Source organism: Chiloscyllium punctatum, chromosome 32, assembly GCF_047496795.1.
Source record: "Chiloscyllium punctatum isolate Juve2018m chromosome 32, sChiPun1.3, whole genome shotgun sequence".
Lineage (NCBI taxonomy): Eukaryota > Metazoa > Chordata > Chondrichthyes > Orectolobiformes > Hemiscylliidae > Chiloscyllium > Chiloscyllium punctatum.
The window spans coordinates 41,425,893-41,450,452 of record NC_092770.1 but is presented as its reverse complement, the minus strand read 5'-3'; the positions used below and the strand labels follow the sequence as shown (position 1 = coordinate 41,450,452).

Below are 24,560 nucleotides of genomic sequence, written 5' to 3'. Positions count from 1 at the left end.
AAAGAGATTTAGTTTAGAAGAGAGTAAGGTTCATCCAAGAACAAAAATGTTGTTTAAAACTAACTTAGAGCATGCAAATAGCAGAGGTCTCAAACTGTAGCTGCAAGACAGAGACTCTGCATTTGTTTGATCTCCCAAGGAGAGGGAGGAGAGAAGCATTGCCCATTTGGCAGCTTTGTCATAGTAGTGCGATTTTATAACGATTGGCAGAAATTAGCATCCTTTGTATTGTTTGTAATAAGGTTGGTAGGGAATATATATTGCAACACAGAATTTGGAAGAGTTCTTATTAATGAGTTAAGTATCCATGTTATTGGCAATTAATGTGTTACAGCTGGCAAATGTCTAGGAAGAGGTATAACTGTCAGTGCTGGAATGTGATTAAAGGAGATACATTGTAAGATCCCTAAGACAGATGATGAAGGTATCTGGTAAACATCATGAGACTTTGGGATGAACTAGGGCTATCCATAGAGTTGACCGTCATTGATTGTATGTTTACAGGATTGATTATGCACATTTGGGGTATGTGGCTAACAGTGACATGAACATTGCATGTAATTATTGTTATGCAGAATATACAAGATATTGTATTTGGTTGAGAGAACTAGTGTCCTAGAGAAGGTCCTCTCCCACACTACATTTGTAAGGTTCTCTGAATAAAGGTCAATTGTGTTCCTAAACACAGAACTCAAGAATCATGTTGATATCACTCCCTCCAACATTATTCAGGGAGGCTAATGGGATGTTATCCTTTATTAAGGAGTGATCCATAAAAAGGATATTACGCTTCAGTTATACAGGGCATTGGTGAGATCATATCTTGAATACTGTGTGCAGTTTTGATCTCTGGATTTAAGAAATGATGTAAAGGCATCAGACGCAGTTCTGAGGAGATTTAATAAATTGATGCGTGGGATTAAGTGATAAAGGAAAGGTTGGAAGGCCGGCTTGTTTCTACTTGGACATTAGAAGAGTAAGGAGTGGTTTGACTGAAGTATATAAGAACCTGAATGGTCTTGACCAGGTGGGCCTGGAAAGGATGTTTCTCTTGTGGGTATCCAGAACATTGGGCACACTGTTTTAAAATTGGGGGTGATGTTTTTAAGACAGAAATTAGAACTTCTTTCTCTCAAAGGGTTGCGCGCTACTTAGGAGTAGTGCTTCAGAATATAGGGAAAGCAGCGTCATTAAATATTTTAAGGCAGAGAGATAGATTCTTGTTAGGTAGGGGTATTGGGGGTAGATGGGAATGTGGAATTCAAAACATAAATAGATGTTATTGCACTATGGAGCAGACTCAAGGGGTCTCAACTACCTCTGTCTACTTCATCTCCTATTTTGTATGTTTGTATGTCGTGACTTTGTAAAGTGCCATGATTGCATTCCTAAATTTATCCAGTGGAAGTGATACAGGTCTGATCACACCCTGGCTACTAAATGTTTTCTAATCCATTTTTTGGCTCAATGCCACCATTTCAATAATTTCACATCACTCATAGCTGTTTAGGCCACGTGACGTTTTCTGTGTCTGAAGCCTGCAACAAGCTCTTTCCTACCCTCTCAGCAGGATCTTTATTAGTAGATAAACCATTCTTGACTGCAACATATACCGTTTGTCTCATATTTTCAAGACCAGGTGTTCAAGTTGTTCGAAGACTCCATCATTTTAAATCACTTTTATGCACTTTTATCATTTCTCTCAGTGGAAACAAGTGCAAAAGCAATATTGAATTTTCACAATATATTAGCTTTCAATAACCTTCAATATCAGGATGTTGCAATCAAAATCAAGCTGGGCAGATCCTGCTTAAGTGTTTTGCTAACATTAAACTGATTGCCATTGAAAAGAAATCAGCCTTTATCATTAGTACTCTTAATATTGGCTCAAAGTTATTCTTCATTGTTAACAATGCTCTATCTCTCAAACTAGGTGGCACTGTTGCTCCTTAAAATTACATTGCTTCAATATTTCTAGGTAATCACAGTAAAATCTTATAAATTTTAAAAACATTACGTTTTTAAGTTTTAACTTCAGTTTTTGCTTCCATTCAATTTTCTATTTTGTTCTTTTTAAATCCTCTTCCCAGTCCATGTTTGAACCTTGAGTCCGGCACCATTTTTGCCTCCAATTCTATAAATCACTAAATTTAATGATGGGATTCCGATTTATTCTCATTACGAGTCCTGACTTTGAACAGGAATCTTCTGGGGAGCAGGTGATTTTGATTTACTGCTGCTGTTAACTCAGGAGAAAAGCTTCTCAGTGGCACATGTCCAGTACATTGACTCCAAAACAGGGTTCTTGATGAAGGGTTTATGCCCAAAACATCGACTCGCCTGCTCCTCGGCTGCTGCACTTTTCTGGTGCCACCCTGGATGGTCAATCTATATAATATTGTCATAACTTATCATCTCAGTAGATATCAACATTAGACTAAACTGTTATTTCTTTAAAATTAATTTGTGGTTTGTGAACATGGATGACTTCACCCAGAAGAGGAAAGGTTGTGACACCAATGCAAGACCAGTATACTACGGTGCTTGAGGCAATTAATTAAAGAAATGTGGATGCTGCAAATCAAAAACGAAAGAAGTTGAGGTGGTGGTAGGGAATAGAGGTGATAGGGCCCAAAGAGTCAATAAAACAATTGGACAGTCAAAGGACAAGGTAAAGATCACCCTGGGGGACTAGCTGCTAATGGGGACTGTTTGTAATTGACGATGGGCCGTGTGGTAGCCCATAATGATGACAAGGCCTGGTGTGTCAGAGTTGGACTAAGGACCTGAGAAAAGATGTTTAAGCCCTAAAACTGTTGATCTCAATATGGAGTGCAGATGCTGCAGGGTTCACAGGCTGAAAACTAGGTGTTTTTCTTTGAGCTTGCACTGAGCTTTCCTGAAGCACTGCCGCAACGCTGAGACATGTGCTACCTAGGGATCACGGTCATGTGTTGAAGTGGCTATGCAACTGAAGGCCCAGGGTCATTTATGCAGGCAAAACACAGGTGTTCTGCAAAGCAGTAACCCAGTCTGTGTGTTATTTCCCCAGAGTACAGGAGACCCCATTATGGGCAGCAAATGCAGTATATTTTGATTTTTCTTTTCTTTTTAGTCCTCAACAAAAAAAAAGGAATACTAGTTAACGAAACTGGCTTTGTAAACCAGTCAGTTCAGGAATCAAGTTCTCCCTCCCTCCCCCCAAAAAAGCAGAAACCAACAGCAACAGTAACTCCATCTCTAGACTGAGGGATTCCAAATCTCCTGGTAATATATTTTCCCCCTAAACCGAGGAGACTATCTCCTGGTTTAATTTATTTTTCCTTTTTATTCCTCTTTACCCCCACACTACCGCCTAACTGCAACTGACACAGTGATGAACAAACAAGTATGTAAACCCTTATTAGTATTCCACCATCAGGAAAAGAAACACCCAAGTGTCAGTGACACATAATGCCTTTCTCATCAAAGGGCAATGCTGCGTGATCAGCAAAGGTAAGGGCAGGGCAGGGATTAAATCAAAATAGAGTTGGAGGGGGAAATAAAACACTCCACTCCCTGAATGGCTCGAGTGTTGGTAGATACCGCACGCTCCTTCTCCAAAGATACCTGGGCTCGTATGTAGCCACAGAATAGGGACAGGCAATTGGCCATAACAATCCTCTCCACGATCCGCTGCCTGGACCTGTTTATGGCCAGGCCCAGGAGCAGATCCACGTGGAGGGCCTCTGACCTACCCTCCCCTTTCCCCACAAGGTACCCAAAGATCAGGTGTGTGGGACTGAAGTGCAACCAAAAACAGAGGAGGTGGTTTTCCAGAAAACTAAAGAGGAGTGCAAACACCCACATCCCATCTACACATGGTCTACAGACTCCACAGCACCTCAGAACAAGCAGTTCAGCTGGGAGTCTATGAACTGCCTTGGGGTTAGTGAGAAGGAAGGAAGCAAATGTACAGGTAATACACGTTCTGCAATTGCAGGGGAAGGTGCAAACGTGCTGTAGGGATGTGTTCAGAGTGAAGGAGGAGGGGACCATGCTGCCTGAGAAAAGGGTTTACTCCACCTCCCCACCGCCTTCCCAACTGATCTTCTGTATAAATACAAACATTTTTCCTAGCTATAATCAGTTCATGAGGAGGGTTACTGGACCTGACACTTCAGCTCAATTTCTCTCCAGATGCTGCCAGACTGGTCGAGTTTTTCCAGCGATTTTGCATTCGATACAAGTATTCTACATGCTTTAATGTATGTGTCCACCAATAAAACCAGTCAGGGCAGCAGTAATACAGAAATATTGATTATGATACCAGTAATACAGGTCAGACTGTCAGAAACACTGGTTTTGGGGCCAATTTTATCCATGAAGGCACTGCTGGCATGCAGTGTTATGGTACCAGTATGTATGCTGTGTCAGTTTTACTAGCTATGAAGATGCTTTACAATTAATATTGTGAACTGAACTCTGAATAGCACACTTTTTTCTGCACGTCATCATTAGAATTCTATATAAACCTTTTTGGAAGCATACACAGTTGTAAGCAATACCAGGTGTCAGCCAACACTGGCAAGGTGGAATAGGCATGCTGCTCATTGGCATCACTGGAAAACATAGCACTAGTTTTCATACAAATGTCGATAACTCCCAGTTTCATTTCTTGTTGACTCCCCCAATTTTGCTAAATTGTCAAATTGATGTCTAACCACCCGGCACGGGAAGAACAGAGATTTGCCTTGAACAAATATTGAGAGGACAAAGCCATTGTCATACAAGTGGAGAAATGCAGTAGGTCTGGATGCATCTATGGAGAGTGAAAGTTAACGTTGAGTCTGATAGACCTGAAGAAGGGCTCAAGATTCCTGAAGAAGGGTTCATGCCCGAAACGTCGATTCTCCTGCTCCTAGGACTGCCTGACCTGCTGAGCTTATTCAGCAACACATTTTCAGCTCTGATAGACCCTTCTTCATAAATGCATTGTCTATTTTTGTAACGTTGTTCTTTAAAAATTCGAGCCCAAACTTCAAGAAAGTTTCCTGTTATGCCCAAGAACAGTTTTTTGAATTGTGGGGTTTTGAGAGGAATTCCTTTAGTGATTCCTCAAATTTGGAAGATATCCGAAAACAAAATGTGGAGTGAGGAATTTATTTGATTTATTCTCACGTACTAAGACAGTGAAAAGTATTGTTTTGCATGCAAACCAGACAGATAATATCTTACATAAGTACATCACGATAATAGTACAGAATGCAGAATACAGTGTTACAACGACAGAGAAGGTGAAGAGAAAGATCAAAACTAATATATGAGAGGTCCATTCCTAAGTCTGACAACAGCGGGCAAGGACCTATTCTGGAATCTGTTGGTACGTATCGTCAAAGTTTTGTGTCTTTCACTTGATGTAAGAGGGTGAAGAGAGTATAACCAGGGTGGAAAGGGTTTGCAATTACGTTGGCTGCGGGAAGTGTCGACTGAGGCAATGGATGGATTGAGCTGCATTCACAACTCTCAGCGATTTCTTGCAATCCTGGGCACAACAATTGCCATACCAAACTGAGATGCATCCGGATAGGATGCTTTCTATGGTGCATCTATAAAAGTTGATAAGAGTCATTGTGGACATGCTGAACTTGCTTAGCATTCTGAAGAGTTAAAGCTAGATTTCTCCTTGAATATTTTATTCCACTTTGGGAACATTGACCTGTGGACTTAAAATCACCCTATCTGATCAAAAAGATTTTCACATGCTCATCAGCCCCAGCATCTATTACACCAATGCTGTCTGGCTGACTCCCAACCTTGCCTAATTTTAACTCATTTCAAACTCTGATGGCTGCATTCTCTTCCCTCCAAGTGCCAGTTCCCCATCACTCCTACCTTTGTATACATAGGTTAATCAGTCCCACTGTTCACTGTAAAATTTCTCTAATAGGCATAAGCAGATCCATTGCACTAGACAGCCCCTTTCAGAGTGCTACATGATCAATCTGGCACATATGGGAACGTTTCAACGTACACCACATTGTGGACTGTAGTGCAACTGGGTACTCTGATCAGAATACTAATTACTTGCATATAATGCAAATGTTAATTCTTAAACTAGCAATAAAAGCTCACATTTATCTTTTAATAACCATAATCTGTCCAAAGCACTTTACAGCAGTCACTACAGTTCAAAAGAAGACTGAAATCTTTGTATACCCTCAGCGCTCCCATCTGTAACCTACACTGACTTCAATGTATATCAAATGCAAGCTCATAATTTTCAACTCTTTGCTGGTAGCGTTTTTACTGTTGAAGTACAAAACAGCATTTCTGCTCATCATTTTTCTTACTTTGTTCTTCCATCTCATCACCTACAATGTTTCTGTGCATGTCTATAAATAACTCTGTGAACTCCACCTTTTTCTCCTGCGTGCCCACTCGTCACCCAACCTTTGTGACTTCCACCCACCATGATTAAAGTCTTTCACTGAGTCATTCACCTCTCCCCCCCACCAGCCCAATCATCAGTTCCCATCCTAACTGCATTAAATCCTACCTTTATTCCATTTCTGTCAACTATGTTCTCAGGTCCAAAACACCACAATTCAATTTTTGAAACCTCAAAACCTTCTTTACAACCCATGCCTTATATACGATCGTTAGTCACTTCTAATGAACCTTTTGGAGAAGGCCCATTTTATTCTTTGTGCCTTTAGGCACTTTAGGATATTCTATTAAACAATAATGGCTCAGTAAATTCCATCCTGCTTTTTGAACAAGTGATAGGAGTAACATGTATCTCGTGCAGAAGCAGTGGATGTTAAGGTTCACTGGTATTCCATGCAGATTTAGTAATAACAGTGCCCACCACAAATTTCCAGAATGACCCATAAAAGCGAATATTAAAGATAAATGGCTTTTATCTCCAAATGAGTTAAACTCTAGCAATGTTAAGGATTCACATGAACCTTATTTATCTGTACGGCTTGACAATGCTGAATACAGGAACAAGAACAGATTTTTCTCTATACCTTGTACACAAGGTCACAATGAACTTTATAAAAATTGCTGAAGCCGTCTAATAAATCTTCAAGTTTGGTTTTATAATCTTCACAAATCATTCCAGCCACCTTCATCATCTGTTTCTAACATAGCGTTGATGCATTTTCTTTAATACAACAAGCTGCAAAAAGTTTGAATACAATGTTATAAGTGCAGTGCATTGTAAACAGGCTAACTTAAAAGAGATACTCTTTTTACAGGTGCATGATGTGGCTCACTAGTGAGTAGCACTGACAACAGATCATATCTGATACAAAAACAAGATTTACTACAGATAACTTTTAATTAGAAAATATATTAGGCACATCATCTATCCAGATTTACAGAGTACAAAATTATCCACAGAAGACATTGAGAAATTTACATCTCTTCACATATAGCTTTTATTAAAAAAAAGTCCCTTTTAGTAATTTCAACAGCAGGTATTTTTTTTTAAATCCAAATTTTGCATTCTACGTTCTTCTTATCCTAATAATGAAATACAGATAAATTTCATAGCGCCTTACACAATATTTAAGGCTCTCTCTGTAACCAAAGTATTTCTTAATCTCAGGCATAACAATATGAACTTTGAATCTAAAATCTTCAACTTTCAAAACAAGACAAAATTTCATAACTTCATTAGTCGAGAGACTTGGTTTCCACCAAAATCCCAACAGACTACTGGCAGGGGCAGTATAGATTTCTCATCACTCTCCTTATACCATATTGATTAACATCAATGTAAACTAATCCTGCTGCACCTTATTAGAGAACGAAAATTTCAAAAACTGAGCAGGCTACAGCCATTTGCTTTTATGAAACTATCACAAGTGTATCAAAAAGTGGAGGCAGTGAAAAAAGATCAACCATTTTCCCAAAATTTTCCAAACTAAAACAAAACAAAACTACCACTGTCATATTACTGACCCAACCAATACCTAAGGACAAAGTCACTTACCTTTTCAGACATTAGCTACAGGCTTTCAGCTTCTACATTAAAGGAGGGAGAACAATTTCAAGGTATCAGTATAAAATCAAATACAATCTGAATGCTAGGGGGTTTGGTCTAAATGCAAAAAAGTCATTAAATTATTTACTGGACTTAGTTTCCTAAATTTGAAGTTTTCTATCAAACCTCTTTCAAACTAAAAATGTCAAAGTAATAATGAAAGCAAAAATAGTCCTTAATAGGAAAAGGAGTGAGTCATTCAGTCCCTCAAGCCTGCTTTTCCATTCAATAGGATCAACTTCTTAGGCATGGATGCTGACATATTCCTTTTCATGTTTGGAAATGATTGGATTTCAATAGCACTTTAGTTAAAATGGTTCTAAAAGGTGATCATCGTGCAGTAATATCTGAGACTGATTCACCAGTTTTGTGGATTCTCTATGGCTGGATACATCAAATAAGGTGATTCATGTCACACCAGTGCAATAAAGTGAAAAAAAACCCATTAAATGCTGTTAAAATAGATAATTTACTATCCAAGATGACTGTTTTATAACCATGAACAAAATACTTCAAAATCAGTTTTAAAAATTAAGAGGTGATGCTTTAAAACAGTCATAGAATGTACACAAATGCAATACTCAGATTGAGAGATCATGTTTTGTAAAATTACCATTTACCTCATGTCCATGCAACTTTGAATATTCAGAGTGTACAGTTGAGAGACACCAGGCAATACATACAAAAGACTACAAAGTCTGGTTACATGTTAAATACTTGGACATACAACAGCAGCGTTGGTTTGGATTTTATAGACAGCATCAACACTTATCAGTGCAGACTAAACATGAACTACAATAAGAATATTTTAGTTGTAATCACACTTCCATCAATTTGGTCATTATTCTTTTTAATAGAAGTTGGTTATTGCTGCTTAACTGCACCCTTTTAACATTAATAAATATTAATGTAAAGGAAAAAAAGAATTAAATGGTTCACTGCCAGAAATGTTATTCATGTTGGTAGTACCAGGAGATTTAGCCAGGTGTCAAAGATATCCTTAAATACAGCTAAACCAAAAGAAAAACACACCAATGCTCAAAAATATAACTGAATAGATGAAATAAGTTGTGATAGATGTTAATTCAGCAATGGTATTAATAAACACAAGTAGGTTGGTGTAGCTCTAGCATGTACTCAGCTTAAATATATCTCGCAATATTAAATTAACAATATGGCAAAGGAAAAAAAAACTCCCAACCCCAGCTGGTAGGGAAGGATAGGAAAACTTAATATCCATCCTCAATGACAAAATGTTTGCAAATGCACACACACAGTAACCATATACTTTTTGAAAACTAGTACTTCAATACACACAAACTGAAAACTAATGGGTGGACCACAAATGTAAACAAAAATGATCACTTGGATGAGCTACATGATGGAGTATAGGCTCCAAACTCAAGGAAGGCAAAGTGCAGCTCCTATAAAATCAATGTACTATTAAAAATCAATCCAGCATTAAAAATACTCTTCATTCCAATAATAAATGTTACCCCCTTCCCAATTACTGTTACTGACAAAAAGGCATTGAGTGTAAGTCACCATTAGAAGGATCTACAATGGAATGGAAATTTACAGATTATTGATGCCCACAGATTCAAAAATAAAACCTAATCTTGGTCTCTCAACATCTGAAACGGAATCTTACTTTTTAAAGACATGAAGTTATTGGATAATTAGATCATTTCTAAAATTTAAATTAGACAAAAAACACAAGTCTTGCCTTCAAGTGATTGGTGAGAAAATGCACCAGATACTCCATACTACAGCACCTGTGGTAATATATTAAAAGTTTATCATTTCATATAAAATTCTAGATTTGAATTTTCAAGTCAGTGGCAAGTGTGACAATTTAATTGTATATGTAATGAAGCGCCAATATTCCCAACATGCAAACAAAAAGGATTAATTCCTGAAAGATGGAGCATTGAAACTAACAATATTTTTGCTATGACCTTAACAATTTAAATGTCCTTGAGACTCTTCCTATACTTGGAGCTCCGATGATGAATTTAATATTGATTGGCTAATTGAAGTAAGGTCAATAAACACACAGAAATCTCTCAATTTACTAATGGGCATTTACTGAGTAGACAGTTTCCACGTTCCACTATGCATTACTTTACTGCCATTAGGTCAGTGACCTTCATTACCCCATTTTTCAATTTGTTAGAGGCATTTGAATAATTCCCTTTGATTAGTCAGTAATGGCATTTACTTTGGCCAAATGTGAAATTTAATTGTCATATTGTGACTGACAAGTTCAATTAGCTAGGGTATGGTGTAGAATAACACCAATAGCACAAGGGCTGGAACACCTTCCTCCACGCTTGGAGTGTGGTTATCCTCAATGCTACACAAACCACTGATTCTACCTAATGGACAGAAATGCTTATGATCCTTTGTGGATTGTAGCTCTGCGCTGCTGCTGGAATTGCCAGAATGCCATCCTATCTTCTTCAAAGGAGATTTTAAATTTATTGATAATTTTCAACAACACTATTTAGCCCATCATTAATTTCATGAGTTTTAACAGTCCTTTAAATTTAACAAAAAAAATCTGTACCTCAATTCGTGTCCAATAAATCAAGAACCACTTCAAGAGTTCCAAGTGATTTGTGAGGCATAACCTATTATTTATTGTGCAAGTGCTCTTAGAAAAATACCACAAAGGGGTTTAAACAAAGTAATATAAATTTTAAACATGATGCGTTATTTGACAAAGCAAACTTTAGACTTTAGTAGAGTTCTGAACATTCCCATTAAAATATTAGAGCTACAGTAAACTTTGGTGAAAATCCATTAAAATTGTTGAAGTAAATGAAACAATATTGACTACAACAGGCTTGAAAGATTGAGAATCTGAGTTGACTGGAAAATTTTAAAATCCCTTGAATCCCGAGAGAGGTTTGAAAACCGAGAAGGTTTTGCGTAAGTGAATTGTTTTGACAGCCTGATACATATTAGGGCAGCTTAAACTCAATCATCTCCAGAATGGAAAAAGAAATCTCTCAGTTACACAAAGAGTCACTTGTGATAAAATATTCCATTCTCTACATTGCGATAATCTTTTGAAGCAACCTAAATTACACATTTGCGAGTGAATACAAGATAAAGAAATTAGATAATTATTTGAAGTTGAAAAGCCTTCTTTCTGTATTCTTTATTATCATACAGCACTTTTAAAGAATGAGAGTATACCCTGCAGGTACATAACTATTCAATCTGTATATTAAACTTCAATTTTTACAGAACAAAGAAATCACTCCAAATCAGCCCTGTAATCTCTAAACCATTCATTGTATTCCATCCAATTGTCCTTTAAAACATTTATTCATTTCTCTGTTTAAGATTCAATTTGGATTTTTACATACTAAAACACAATTAGAGTGTATCCCCAAAAACTAACCTCATTCTTTTTGATCAGCCTAATTTGATATCTTCGAGCTACAGATTCACCAAACAGCTGAAATAGCTTGCGACATTTTTCTACATCAAAGCCCTCAATTTTGAGCACATCTGTCATACTTCTAGATGAGTATGCATGTCCAACTTTCAAAACTGGTCAACATTTAATGCTAGCCAAACAGGTCTGTAACTGATTTATTGTTAAGTTTCACCAACTTTTCTTAGCAATCCCTTGTTCCCTCCAATAGCTCAGCAGCCTCATCTTACCCTCTCATTCATACAAAAACACAGAAAAAGAGATGCATACTTATTTTGTACCTCCACCATCCCTTCACACTGCATTTTCTTTTAATCTAAGTTTCAACATTTCTGCAACTATTTTAACAATCGTTATCATTTTCCTTTCTTACTCCATAGCTTTCTTCAAACTTTACTTAGTCCTTCCATTTTGTACATTCTAAGTACCATTTAAAATTTATTTTTTCAAATGTATTTGAAATTTAATGTTATTTTTTCTGCTCGTTAAATGATTACCAAAAGCAGCATAAACATTTCAAAGAATTCAAAATAAAGATGAAGGTGACAGTTTGAAGTACAGCAATACCATGTCTCATCCTGAGCAAACAGCTTACGATGCAAAGGCTTCATGAAAAGCATGCAAACTATTCCATGCAACTGCCTTACAGGTAGCACTGAAGAAACCTTTTCTCACTTAAAATAGTGATCACTCCATTAATAGGCTCTAACTTTCCCTTGTAGCTGCTGTTTAACAGCAAGATGTAAGATGCAGTCAAACATAGAAAACAATCACTGAATTTGTGTTTAACATGAGTTTGCAGATGGTTCTGTCACCAGAGAGAACTATTCCGGATCAGAAACTTCCTTTCATTCCTTCCATTTCAAATTAATAATGGTACATTGTAATGGGATTATATAGTTAAGTGATTAAATTTGTTTTCATGTGGAACATCAAAGTCATCTATCACAGCCAATAAGTCTTAAAGGTTGTGCAAAGGGACAATTTTCAATGCCTGTTCTAGGAAACAAAATCCCAAGTTTAAAAGTGAATGGGTTATTGCAAGCCATTAAGCAGAGCAGCTAAAGAAAATCAAACTGAGGACTTGCTGAAAAGAAGAATGCAATTTTAGTTGAAACCTGATAAACAGGGAAGGCTCACTACATTTCACAGTGGTGTAGTATGGAGTCTCTGATGTACTAGAAATAAATTCATATGAATGCATTCATGCATATGTGCTAATTCACAGCTGCTAGTTGTACAACACATTCGCAAATGGCAAAAAAGTCAAAGGAAAAATCAAAAACTACAAATAAATAAAATTTCCTTCAAATGTGTTTTTCTTCCAGTTAAACCGTTAATTTCTCCCATTAGTTCTCCAAAAATCTTTAAATACATAGATAACTGAAGAGGCAGGAGAACAAGTGACCCATGAACTGACCTGGGCACAACTCAAGAGATTGTGGCAAGTCATGATACAAGTGCACTTGGTTTTAATTAATTTTTTTCAAACTCTATGCATCCATTCAAACCTCCTGTCTTGGTCCTTCCCAGTTCATATAGCAGTTTGTTAGTCAAAGTTCACTTGGATCATGGGCAACAAGGATTGTCGATAACCAACATTACATCAATGCCATAAACTTCAAGCAAGTCCATCAGGAAGATGCGATCCCCCTGGGGATCCAGCCCCATACTCCTCACATGGTCAGCTGTCAGTGTTTTATCTTGGCATGCTGAAACCTCCAGCAACATCTGGAAGATTCGATTGTTCTGTTCCATGAAAAACCTGCAAGAGAAGTGGGGCAACATTAGCTAGTTGACGAGTCAAACAGCTTTAATGCATGAAGAGTGGTAATTGCAAGAAGACATGATGTTCACAGAAACAGTATGGCTCCCAACTTAGTATACAGACAAATGCTCCAATTAGAGCCTTTCCAATGTCAACATGAGAATCATTTAAAAAATCACAGATCTAGACTAAGCAAATCACTCTTCATTAGCGATCAGGAAGACAAGAATGAATTAGAAGTTTACAAACTTTCTCTAATTTCTGTATTTCACAGCATTTCTTCTTGATCGCTCCGTGATCTATGCATTTTAATTTACCTGACAACCTTGCTTAGCAATTAATTCTGAACTGGAACATAATTAGACATAACTCGCCATTCATAACTATATATTTAGATTCTTTCAATTCTTTGTGATAACTTAAGGAAAATTAGACACCTGGAATCCAATTTTGCATTATCAAATAAGTTTTTTCTACCGGTAAATTTATTTCAATTTATGGTTGAAACGGACTGATACTAGACTTCAAATAAAATTGACTAACATGGTTCATTAGAATTCATCGGAGCTAGGGTTTTGTCCACCTGAACAGACTTGGGTCTTAATATTGCCTTTTTCCTCTCTTTCCCAACAAGTCTGCACTGTTAGTTACTTACAGAATGAACAGGTCTTCCTCATTGGTACTGCAGTCTCCCCCCACCTCCTGAGAATAAAGTAGCATTTGCCTGTTGAAAAGATTTACATGTCATGTGTTAAAAGCAGGACTGGAGGAATGTACTATGGCTCTAGTCTGACTGCTCATATGTTGGGCTACAAAATTATTTTCTCTGTTACCAAGATGACCAATTAAATACCTCATAGGTCATACAACACGGAAACAGACCCTTCAATCCAATTCATCCATGCAGACTAAGTTTCCCAAATTAAAGCAGTCCCATTTACCTGCATTTGGTCCATATCCCTCTCAACCTTTCCTATTTATGTACCTGACCAAATATCTTTTAAACGTCTGAACTGTACCAGTTCATTCCATACACTCACTCTGTGAAAAAGGTGCCCCTCAGGTCCTTTTTAAATCTTTCCTCTCTCACCTGAAAAATATCCCTGCTAGCTTTGAACTCCTCGGGAAAAGACTTTTGCTATTCACCTGATCTCAGCCCCTCACCATTTTATAAACCTCAAAAGATCACCCCTCACAACCTCCTATGCTGCAGTGAAAGAAGTCCCAGCCTCTTCAGCCTTTCTCTAAAACTCAAACCCTCCAGTCCCACTAACATCCTTGCAAATCTTTTCTGCACCTTCTACAATTTAATAATATCCCTCCTATAGCAGGGTAACCAGAACAGTACACATACTCCAAATGTGGACTCCCCAGTGTCCCATACAACCGCAAGTTGACATCCCAACACCCATACTCAATGGTCTGACCAATGAAGGCAAGCATAGCAAACATCTCTTTACCACCCTGTCTACCTGTGACACAACTTCCAAATAACTATGTAGCTGAACCCAGAGTTCTCTGTTCATATATCAGGATTTAAATTTAAAAAGATCCATCAACCAGGTTTCTTAAACAATTATGGGTTTATTATTTCATCAAAATTTACCCAATAAAGATACAATAATTGATGAACTTACATAGTCAGCAACAGAGGTATTTTCACCAACAAACATCCCCAAATGACACATGCAAATATGAACAAATATGCTTCAGAAACAGAGGAAAAGTGATTTCTCTGTAAAGAATGGCTATATGAAAACAAAACAATAATTCTGGCCAAGAAGTTATTCTTGTAGTCAAAAAGATAAAGATTACGATTTTGTGGCATCGTTTGCTCTTATGCTTTGGCACATATAGACATGAATGGCTGTCTCTAAGATCTCATGGTTACAGCTTGCTCAGGAAATAGCATCTTCCAGATATTCTTTTAATCATTCTTTCAGAAATAGGTTGTATTCCAAACTAATGTAAAGAGTTTTCTTTGAGAAATGGGAAAGATCAGCTGGGCAACTTGTTCATAGTTGGCTTCTCCCAAAAGAATCAGATAAAACCACTTCAAACTAGTCACAATTAACAAACAAGCTCCAGTATGGTCTACAGTAAAGCAAACAGTGATCAGTAATTATGAAACTTCCGAGAAGCCTTGTTAAAAAAATATCTTCAACGTCCACAGTGAACCTTCAATGAACTCTTTTGAAGAAGCTTCTCCCTGATTGTCCACAATACTTGAAATGCATTCCATTTCCGACAAGCCTTCAAAATTTAAACCTTCTAAGCAATATTAAATACAGAACAACTTCATTGCACATGCAAATATAAACATAATGCTATACACAGTTCCCTCTGCAGAGCGAGGGCAATAAAAGTATTCACAAGGCAAAAGCACAAGCCATCCATTGCCTGCCTAAATTATACAATAGTCAGGAGTATCTATCCTCACTCAGAATCCCTACAGTATGGCAGCAGGCCATTCAACCCATTGAGTCTATACCCACCCAGACCCATTCCCCTACCCTGTAAACCTGCATTTTTCACAGCTAGTTCGCCTAGCCTACATACCCCTGGACATTCTAGGTAATTTAGCATGGCCAATTCACCTATACTGCATATCTTTGGACTCAATTCTTCGAATATCCTGAAGTAATAGGACAGAGTGTTAATTAACCAGTACATCATTTTTAAGTAAAAGAGGAAAAGGGAGAGGAAAACTGAGGGGAAAAGAAAAGGGATTTTGCTTACCTCTGGTCATTGAGCTTACGATACTTGTCCTTATCTGCACTGTTTATTTTAAGTAGTTGCTGCAGGTGCTCACGGTCTGCTTTCACATTTTGGTTATCAACGTAAACATCATACAGATCTTTTTTTTCTTCAAAAATCTTTTCTGTTGTGCCTTAAAACATGGAATGCAATTTGTAATTAAGATCTCAAGATCACATTCATGGAAACCCAACTGGCATTTATACAATTAGTCCTTAAGTAGTGCAGAACTTGAATATTGCTGAAAAAAGGAGACAAGGGGTTTTCCACATGAATTGATGTCCTTATGAATTATCTTGATGAGCACAAGAAAAATGTATTTTTTCCAGCAATTTAAGAATTACTCCTTAAATTTTGTAAAACTTTTATAAACATGCTGAGATTTTACAGTCAAACAGAACCAAAATGCTGGGATGCTGCCCTCTGTTAGGCCTTCAAAGAGATTTACGTTTGAAGGCAATTTCAGAATGTTTTATATACTTACATGCCACATAAGATACTTCCGTCTCCAGAGTTTCAATATCTGCTACACTGATGTAGAAGTAAGGCTTGGTTTCAGGCACTCCTCTGATTCCAGGCAGCGAAACATTGGCCAGACAGCAACAACAGTAAACTAGAATAGAAAAAAATGGGGGAAGAGAGAGAGATAATGAATGTAGTGATGTGCTGAGTAGGGTGAGAGAGGGCTAGATTTCTTACCTAGATAACAAAAGGGTCAGTGGAATGTGGAGATTCAACTAACAAAGAAAGATGGAAACTAATTTCAAAATCCTTACCAGTGTTAGATTCTTACGATCACACAAGATCTAACCATTCTTGTCTAAATAACTTCAAGTCAAATTTAGCTACTGCATTGATAATCAAGATCAAGGAATAACCCATTTTGGTTCTCTGCAATATTGCATACATTACTTATCTTCAGAAGCAAAAGCATTAGATTCCCTACGGTATGGAAACAGACCTTTTGGCCCAACAAGTCTACACCAACCGTCCAAACAGTAACCCACCTAGACTCACTCCCGTACCCTACATTTATCCCTGACTAATGAACCTAACACTATGGGCAATTTAGCATGGCCAATTCAACTGACCTGCACATTTTTGGACTGTGGGAGGAAACCGGAGCACTCAGAAGAAACTATGCAGACACAGGGAGAATGTGCAAACTCCACACAGACAGTTGCCCGAGGTGGGAATCGAACCCAAGTCCCTGGAGCTGTGAGGCAGCGGTGCCGCCCCAAATTATACTTTATGTAGGAATATTAAGTATTCATTGTGTTTAATCAAGCAAAAATAAAATAAAAATGATGAGTCATCATGTTTCGAATCATGAATAGTGCTAGCTATGTAACTTATCATTTTTTTCAGGTTTCTGCTGCACAGCTTGAGCTGGAACCTTACAATAACAAAATGTTGCATGCCAATAACTGGAATTATGCAACTATGGAGCCAACAGTCACTATTTGCAAATGACAGAATGGTCTGTGCTTCATATTCTCATTTTTAGCGTTACATGAACTTTAAATTGCGAGCTGCATTAAAAACGGAATTCAATCAAAGCACGCACCTCTGTAGCAGACCACGCCAACGGGAGGGGGAGAGAAAATTAAAATCCGTTTCCTTAAAAGTGCAAATTTCCAAAGAACCATTATCTGCTCTCCAAAAAACTTGATGAACTGTGACATGCACCCTGCAGGATGTGTGATCTGTTTCCAAGACAAGAATTTTAGCAACATTTCAATAATACTATTTGCTAGTTAATTGACTGAATAAGGATTCTGACAGCAAATTCTCAAATAATGACAAATCCAAACAGAGACACATATCATGTATGTTTTAAATAGTAATGGTGCTTTTAGGGCAAGGTCTAGGTTATTGCAAATAAAATTCATGATAACGCTGATCTTGGGTATACTAAATATTTGAGAAGATATTAATATCTTCAAACATCAAACACAATGAAAGGTGGAGCAACAAAAGTGAAATTAGCCCTTCCTGGGCAGACCACATGCTTTCTCATAACGGTTGGCCAAACCTGGACTCTAATAAGTTGACTGATCACAGACAACATGACAAAGTCAAGCAATGGCACTTACTTTTCATAATGGATGCACATAAATATAAAAAGAAGCTGGATTGTGAGATGTAAAGTAACATTTAAATCTTATTCCTAATTGAGTCTATAACAATTCTATACTTTGATTTATTCATTCTAGTTTATTCATGTTCAGTGGATTATCTAGAGTCACTTCTGCCAAACCTATTAAAAAAAAACAGCGTGCTGCACTAGTGAAGGAAATTCATAAAAATAACTTTCTCATGCTTCCCTTTATGTTATAGGGTATACGTTTAGCTAGCCAAGTCCATTGTCTGGAACCCTTTGCTTTTCAAACTCTCTTGTTAAGACATTTCTTAAACCCAACCATTCAATCAAGTTCTAATCACTTCACCATCAAACTGGTTTTGGATTTTCCAGTGAAGCAATGAACTAAATAAGAGTAGTGCAGGTTGGTCATTAACTAAAATGTTGCTTTCAAATTACACTCCAAATGTACTCCACAGAGAACTAAATTCTGCTGTTGTACAACTTGTTATGCAGGTTTAGATTAGATTACTTACAGTGTGGAAATAGGCCCTTCAGCCCAACAAGTCCACACCGACCCGCCGAAGAGCAACCCACCCAGACCCATTCCCCTACATTTATCCTTCACCTAACACTACAGGCAATTTAGCATGGCTAATTCGCCTAACTCCTGCACATTTTTCGGACTGTGGGAGGAAACTGGAGCACCCGGATGAAACCCACAAAGACACAGGAAGAATGTGCAAACTCCATACAGACAGTTGCCTGAGGCAGGAATTGAACCCGGGCCTCTGGAGCTGTGAGGCAGCAGTGCTAACCACTGTGCCACCGTGCCGCCCAAAAGGTTTTTGTCTCTAGGTCAAAGTGAAGTGGATGTTGAATGCCTTTGCTCTCAGCACAATTTGCAATGGTCAAATTTTGATTGTTTTATTCCATTTGCCAATAGTCTTGAGTCCATCCAATTAAACTGCTTATTTAGCTAACTTGTGCACCTAACCTGGAGATTCATTCTAGATAATAAGCATTCAAAAGAAAAAAAAAGCTTTGGATTCTTTTCCCTCTAATGATGTGGACACCTGAAGCTATATTTCCTAGTCAATTCAAAATTCCAAGTTATTATATTCATTTTAATCTGCTCAAAACTTTCATTCATCGAAAATGTTAGTGGAGAATGTACATTCCCACTTGTTTTGCACACTATAAACTGAAGCTTTTAACATCTAAACCTAATACAAAAAGCATTATTGGAATTGCTTAAAACAAAGCCAAAAGAACTTAATTTTCAAGTGATTATGAAATTCAACTTGCGCCAAATTAGCAGAGTTCAGATGACAATGGTATTGCACGTAGTAATTACCACATTATTTGGGTTTGCAAATCCCTTTGAACAACTATATGCCTTTCATACACCAAATGCTTTAAATAGTTGTGTTATTTTTACCTTCATCTCTGGATACATGTACTTATTAACAGGTGGCAACCAGTGAAGGGGCTGAAGGGATGTAGGAATTCCTTTGCTGCTCATCGCTGTTGGTAAAACACCTTTCTTATCTTCATAAAAGGCTTCTAATTGTGCATAATGCCCAGGGATTTCAAGCTGATGCCTGTAAAAATATACAATGTATTCTGAGCTATTCGGGGATTTTGTAACTTTGAGAATTTCAGTTCAATATCTTTACTGTGTGGAGGGGTTTTTAAAATATTGCCTATCTTTAGAACAAAAATTGACACTCAATTTATTTAACACAGTTCTACCTCATCTGGACACACCATGTTTGTTAAGCTTACAGGGAAGGGTGGGGAGTACAACAATCCTTTCTTAGATATTGCTTTCAGATGTTGGTTGTACTTATGCCAGTCAATAATCCAATAAGTGTACTAAACTAAAATCACAGCAATTCCTTCAATGGCTATCCAAAGCTTTTGTCTCTAGGTCAATGTGAAGTGGATGCATATAGAATGCTTTTTCTCTCAGCACAATGTGTAATGGCGAGTTTTGAGAAGATTTGTAGCTCAGGTTGAGGTTCTGCATGTAGGCTTGCTCGCTGAGCTGGAAGGTTCATTTGCAGACGTTTCATCACCCTTCTACGTAACATCTTCAGTGGATCTCCAGGCGAAGCACTGTTGATAATTCCTGCTTTCTATTTAGCGAGCAAACCTACTTCCAGAGCAATTTGTAATGGCCAAATTTTGATTGTTTTATTCCATTTGCCAATAGTCTTGAGTCCATCCAAGAAAATTGCTCATTTAGCTAACTTGTGCACCTAACCTGGAGATTCATTCCAGATAATAAGCATTGAATACAGCAAGAGGGATGAGATAGACTGGGGTGAAGTGAATGCCAACATGTCCCTTTTCTGTGATCTGCAGAATCAATAATATTGTAAGTATAGGCCAATGGGTATGGTATGTGCATAGTTTAATGCAATTTTTCTTCAAATCCAAAGAAGTGCAGAAAGAAAGAAATATTAAAAAAAAGACAAATTTAGATGCTTGGTGCACAGACCGTTAAATTCCAAAGAACCCAGTACATCTGGTGGTATTACAGTGCTAAAGGGAACAGATGAATCTCCAGTTCAGTAAGAATTAACAAATAGTACACAAAATGCAATATATCACATTGTGTATCTCACAGCGGCTGTCTTAGTTCAATAAAATCTAGATTGTAAGCTCCTGATACTGAGGAAACTTCCAGGCTTGAATGTTGCTCTATGTAGAGTTATTTAGAGGGTAAGGAGGCAGGGAAAGTTAAGATAGCAATTATTTTTTTTCTCAGTAAGCAATGTGAGAAAAAGCTTAGTTAAGTCCATGAGGAAATGTGATATCTTCAAAACTGAATTTCAGCCATTACTATACTAATGGTGGACTCATGTAAGGTATAGCAAGCTGCTGGAAGGGTATCCACGTTTATAAAATTAGATTCAAATGACTGCAAAGTCAAATTGATTGTTGATGAATTACACAGATGATACATCAGTATTAGAAAATAAACATAAAATAGATTGCACTTTTGAGTTTATATACTTCATCAGATCTGAAAATGAGTTTCAATTGGAAACTTGACTAAAAGCATGTTTTATTCAAACATGGAAACAAGTCAAAAAATGCAAAGGAATAAAACATAAATGAGAATGAATCAAATTAAATAGACAGATTTTTGTAATTATGAATCAGTAAAAAAGTACAAGAAAGTTAATCAAAACATTTCAAGAACAAGCAAATGTGTCAGTACCAACAGAAGTCAGTATTTTGAGGGAAATCAATTAAATAGGCAGCAATCTATTAATTATCACCTTTTACAATTAGCTGAGAATTGATGCAAAAGGTTTTCTTAGTAACACATCAGTAAAACAAGTCTATTAATTCTACATCAGGAAACATTCAGTTAGCAGCACAGAGTTCATGTAGTTTATTAGTAACAGAATAATGTAGGTACAAGTTAGTGAAAGGATCTTTAAGTCTGCTTGGAGAAAAATACCTATTTAGTCTACAACTGTATGAGTTGCAAACATTTTTCGACCTGTGAATGCTTACACCATTCACATGAAATGATTCATCACATTAAGGGCTACTAACACAAGAGCCCTCACCTGACCTGATTCTCCAGGAAATGCATGTATCTGTACAGGAGTGTATACGATGGGGACAGTATTCCAACAGATTTCATTCGAGCGCCTCGTTCCAGTTCACTCTCCACAGGCATGTTGGCAAAGCATGCCATACCAAAGTAGTTACCTTTTCGAAAGTAGCTGAAAGCACAAAGGACAGCTATCTGATCAGGAATAGATATTAAATTTAACTGACCAATTGTTTACCTAAATTCAGTCTTCTGAGATAAAGGTTTCAAAAAAAAACTTATTAGCAAAATACAGATGAAACTTCCCAAGACTCAAGGCTTACCTGATACACTATCAGCATCAAGGTGCTTAAGTCAAAGACTGACATGGATTTGTAACACATTTGGAAGCTAGAAGCACAAGACATGATGGCAGCAAACGCCCTCTAATGTTTGAAGTCCAAACAACACACAGATTGATCATACTGAATAGCAGAACAGGCTTGGTGGGTTGAATTACCCCATCCTGTTCCTAGCTCTCTAGGATGTGTTAATATCAAAAAACAGAAAAGATAGGTGGACTTTTTGGATTTAAATATTTTGTCATACCTGAAAACTGGAAATATATAGGCTATTAAAAACAAACAATACAGAAAAATAATGAGTGAATCAGATGAATTAGACAATTTATCTATTTAAAAATAGATGCTGATGAGCTGAAAGCTAAAGTTAAGAAAGAGGCATAAGTTCAACACATTCAAGAAGGCGAACCATTTTTCTAATAATCATTCAATGGTTACAGCATAGAAGGATGTAGCAATTTAGACAGTTATGGCTGCACCTGTTTTCAACAAGAGCAATTCAGTTACTGTCATGCGCCCACTCTTTCCTCTAAACACTGCAAATTAATTTTACCTTTAGATGCTTACCCAATTTTCTTTTGAAAGTCCTAAATGAACTGCTTTGAGGTAGTGCTTTCATGATTTGAACTAAAAAAAAGATTCTTGGGTTTTTTAAAAATACTGATGTGTTAAAAAAAAGGGTTTGAAATAGATGCCCATTTTGAGTCGATTGCAAGACTCCCAAAACTACCTTGGCTACACCTCCTCCCACCCCTCTCCTGCAAAAACATGAGCCCTGATTCCCAATTCCTCCGACTCCACTGTATCTGCTCCCAGGAGGGACAATTCCACTCCAGGACATCCCAGAGACTGAATGCCAACACGCGAAGCAGTTGAGAGAACATCTCTGGTCCACATGAGCCAAACAGCCGCACTGCCGTGTGGCCAACCACTTTAACTCCGCCAAGGATATGCAAATCATGGGCCACCTCCATTGCCAAGTCAAAGTCATCCACTGATTGGAGGAAGAACATGTCATCTTATACCTTGGGATCCTACAATCACACTGCATCAACACTGACTTCACTTGTTTCCAAATCTCCCCACACCCCTCATCCCAGATCCAACCCTCCAACTCTGCATCGCTGTCTTGACCTGACCTACCTGTCTATCTTCCATCCCACCTGTCCATTCCACCCTCCCCATTGACCTGTCACAATCACCTCCCACCTACCTTCCCCCAGCCCCCTATTTATCTCTCAGCCCTCTTCCCCTCCCCATTCCTGATGAAGGACTTATGCCCAAAATGTCAATTCTCCTGCTCCTCGGATGCTGTCTGACCTGCAATGTTTTCCCAGTGCAACACGTTTTGACTCTGACTCTCCAGCATCTTCAATCCTCACTTGCTCCTTTGTATTCTATGGCCCTATTTGTGAAGCCCAAGATCTCTTATGCTTTCTAAGTGGTTTTGTCAACATGTTCTAGAACTGTCAATGAATTGTGTGAAGATACCTAAAGATCTCTGTTCTGGCACCCAATCAGTATTGCACTTTACTTCCTCTCATCATTGTTCCTACTAAATGTGCATCCAAGTTATGTGCATTTGCAAACATTCAAATTGTTCCCCAGATATTTAACAAAAAAAAGCAAGAACTGACCTCTGGGAAACCCCATTGCATACCTTCTTAAGCTGGCATTCAGCCACTAAGCAATATTATTTCCTTACATTTAACTTTCTATCCATGAAGCCATTGTTCCTTTAATTCCATGAACTTCAACATTGTTAACAAAAACTTATGTCACAAATCATTGCTGTACCTGGCTTGCTCAGTCTCAGGGCTCTCACCCCTTCTGCCCCCTTACTTCGCAGAAACGTGTTCTCTCACTTACTTCCACCAAGCACAGGTTTTCTACCCTGTAGCGTTGGACTTATTCTTAAACTTTTTTTGAAAAAAGGATGGAACATTTGCAATTATCCACATTCTTGCAAGACCCCTGTGTTGAAGTAACATTAGAAGCCCCTCCGTGATTTCCATTCTTAATTCCCTCAACAGCCTTGAATGCACTGCATCCTCTACTTCTGACATATCTATATTATTTTCAAAGTGGCATTTTTGAAATTCTAACCTACTAAACTGAAGTTATGACTATCATTTCCTTCTATCTTAACAACAGTGGTTAGACTAGATTTTCACAGCTGTTTTGTTTCGAATCTCATAGTTTACTTCTACAAAAAAGGCCTCGTCTCTCATGACCCACAATATGTCTTGCTTGCGCAACACAATTTGTAGTCAAGGCATAGATCAGAGATGAATAAGAAACCTCTGGCTATGTTCTTTCGGTTATTGGTCAGTTATCATTTGTCCTCAAATGTTTTCTCCACTTCTGATAAGGGAGCAGATTAACATTTTACCAGAATCATGTCTCAAGCTACAAACCGACAAAGATTAAAGAGTGAATAGATAAGTGAACAGAAGCAGTGACATGATGTATATTTTCAAAGCTAGCCTCAACTCCCAGAGAAGCAAAAACACCAATAAATTCTGAAACTGAGTAGTAAATTAGATAAGGT

At 37.6% G+C, this 24,560-nt stretch overlaps 1 protein-coding gene across 2 annotated transcripts in view; it reads right to left on the bottom strand.

The window, feature by feature from the left end:
* Positions 1 to 7,308: 7,308 nt before the first annotated feature.
* The window catches only part of dennd11 (DENN domain containing 11), a 29,555-nt gene continuing 12,303 nt past the window's right edge, over positions 7,309 to 24,560 (bottom strand). Inside the window, exons 3-9 of one of the 2 annotated variants that reach the window (XM_072552162.1) lie at positions 21,682 to 21,840; positions 19,533 to 19,695; positions 17,576 to 17,714; positions 16,493 to 16,621; positions 15,991 to 16,141; positions 13,907 to 13,975; positions 7,309 to 13,248 (exon numbers count right to left, since the gene is read on the bottom strand). In XM_072552162.1, coding sequence (XP_072408263.1) covers positions 13,053 to 13,248; positions 13,907 to 13,975; positions 15,991 to 16,141; positions 16,493 to 16,621; positions 17,576 to 17,714; positions 19,533 to 19,695; positions 21,682 to 21,840 — 1,006 coding nt within the window. In that variant the 3' untranslated portion in view covers positions 7,309 to 13,052. The remainder of the gene's footprint in view (positions 13,249 to 13,906; positions 13,976 to 15,990; positions 16,142 to 16,492; positions 16,622 to 17,575; positions 17,715 to 19,532; positions 19,696 to 21,681; positions 21,841 to 24,560) is intronic. The other variant, XM_072552163.1, reaches the window with a different exon arrangement.